General features: G+C 38.8%; 1 protein-coding gene across 1 annotated transcript in view; it reads right to left on the bottom strand.

Annotated features, from left to right (window-relative positions):
• ADH4 (alcohol dehydrogenase 4 (class II), pi polypeptide) overlaps positions 1-1,974 on the bottom strand; it is a 13,068-nt gene extending 11,094 nt beyond the window's left edge. The window contains exons 1-2 of the mRNA XM_012810566.2: positions 1,695-1,974; positions 590-821 (exon numbers count right to left, since the gene is read on the bottom strand). Of these exons, the coding sequence (XP_012666020.1) occupies positions 590-787 (198 nt within the window). The 5' untranslated portion in view covers positions 788-821; positions 1,695-1,974. The remainder of the gene's footprint in view (positions 1-589; positions 822-1,694) is intronic.
• Between the last annotated feature and the right edge of the window lie 7 nt (positions 1,975-1,981).

A 1,981-nucleotide genomic window follows, 5' to 3' on the forward strand; every position in this document is an offset into this window, starting at 1 on the left:
GCATGAGATCCCCCTTACTATCTCTCTAGTTCTAGCTTAGTTTTGTAAGAGTTTCTAAATTCCAACATGAGATTCCAGGGTAATCGAGTTACTGCTATCAGCGCTGTCACCAGAGACCCTCCCTTGAAACCAGAAAAGGACAGAATGAGACAGAGAGATGAATTACTACTGACTGAGGGGGAGAGATCTGCAGCATAAAGGGGAGGGCCGGGGGTGGCTGTGTGGAGATGGGAGCAGGTTTCTGTAGTTTGTGTTGCTCTTTGACTGGGCCAGCTGTCCCAGGATGAACATTCACATCTAGGAGACATATTTAAGCAGCTTATGTTTAAATTAGGGATGGTATGCAATCTAGCATGCTAGTGTAGTAGATAATACGGACTGAGTGGCCACTATACCTATATGCCAGCTGCTGGGCCAGATGTCTCAGACATGTAATATGATTTAACTATCTACAGGTTAAATGACTTCCCTAAACTCACAGCACTAAGGAATAATATAGCCAAAGTTTAAATATAATTAATTCCAGTTCTTTTACATCACACCACCTCCCAGTAACTTCTGTTTTAGACACCTGTCTTTAACCATTTACCTTGGCATTGTTGATTGCAGCCCCATAGCCAGTCGAAAACCCACATCCAAGCAGACAAACTCTCTGTAAATTTGCATCATCATCAATTTTGGCAAGATTAATGTCTGACACCACAGTATACTGAGAAAACCCACTGATTCCCAAGAAATGGTAAATTGATTTTCCTTTGCAGGTGAACCTGCTGGTTTTGTCTGCCATTAGTTCTTGGTCAATAGCAGGATTTTTATCTCGACTAGAAAATTTAAAAAGAGAGATAAAAGAGGAAAAAGTAAATGAAACACTGATCACTTTCCTATGAAATATATTGTCATGAGAATTTTGTAAGATGGAGAAATTGAGAAAATAACTTAAGACTTTTGATAATATAGTCAAAGTGTAGTATTGGACTCCTTACTAAGTGTGTCCCTCAGCAACTCGCTTCTTTCTCTTAACATTATGTGTTTGAGATTATTCTATGTTAATAGGTATGGTTCAAGTTTAGCCATTTTCATTGCTGTATTGTATTCCATTTTGTTATCACATAGTAATATTCTATTCTATTCTAGTCTATTCTATTCTATTCTATTTAAACAGAATCTCACTCTGTTGTCCTGGTAGAGTGCCATGGTGTCATACCTCAGGCAATCTTACACTCTTGGACTCAAGTGGTCCTCCTGCCTCAGCCTCTTGAGCAGCTGGGACTACAGACCGCTGCCACTAAGCCCGATTAGATTTTCTATTTTTAGTAGAGACAGAGTCTTGCTCTTGCTCAGGCTAGTCTTCAACTCCTCGCCTCAGGTGATCTATCTGCCTTGGCCTCCCAGAGTGCTAGGATCATAGGCATGAGCCACCATGCCTGGCCCATAGTAATATTTTAATCCTTAATCCATTGTTTTATTGATGGAGATTCATGCTGTTTTTAATTGCTTGCTCTAATGAAAAGTGTTGCAATGAACATTCTAGCATGTGTCTCTATGTGTATTTGCAGCAGTGTCTTGTACACTCCTAGGAGAAGAACTAGGAGGTAGAATATTTGTACCTCTTCAACTCCATTTAGATATTGTCAATGTGATTCCCAAAATATGTGTATGAATTTATATTCTTCCTAATAGTGTATAGAGCTTACCTGAGTTTTTCACAAATATTTGTGAGTGGGCTCAGGCAAAACTTGCATTTTTTACATTGAGGTGCATATAATGGAATTACTTTGTCACCTAGAAAGAAAAGGCATATGTTTGATGGTGCCTGAGATGTTACTTATAATTTCTACCCAAGGAATCAGTAGAAAACACTATTTCTCTATAGTATGCATGGCTATAGTGTTTTATTATCTTACGAGTATGCATGGCTATACTTAAAATTGCCACCCAAGGAATCAGTAGAAAACACTATTTCTCTATAGTATGCATGGCT

Source organism: Otolemur garnettii, unplaced genomic scaffold (genome assembly GCF_000181295.1).
Source record: "Otolemur garnettii isolate 467f Iridium unplaced genomic scaffold, OtoGar3 scaffold00137, whole genome shotgun sequence".
Lineage (NCBI taxonomy): Eukaryota > Metazoa > Chordata > Mammalia > Primates > Galagidae > Otolemur > Otolemur garnettii.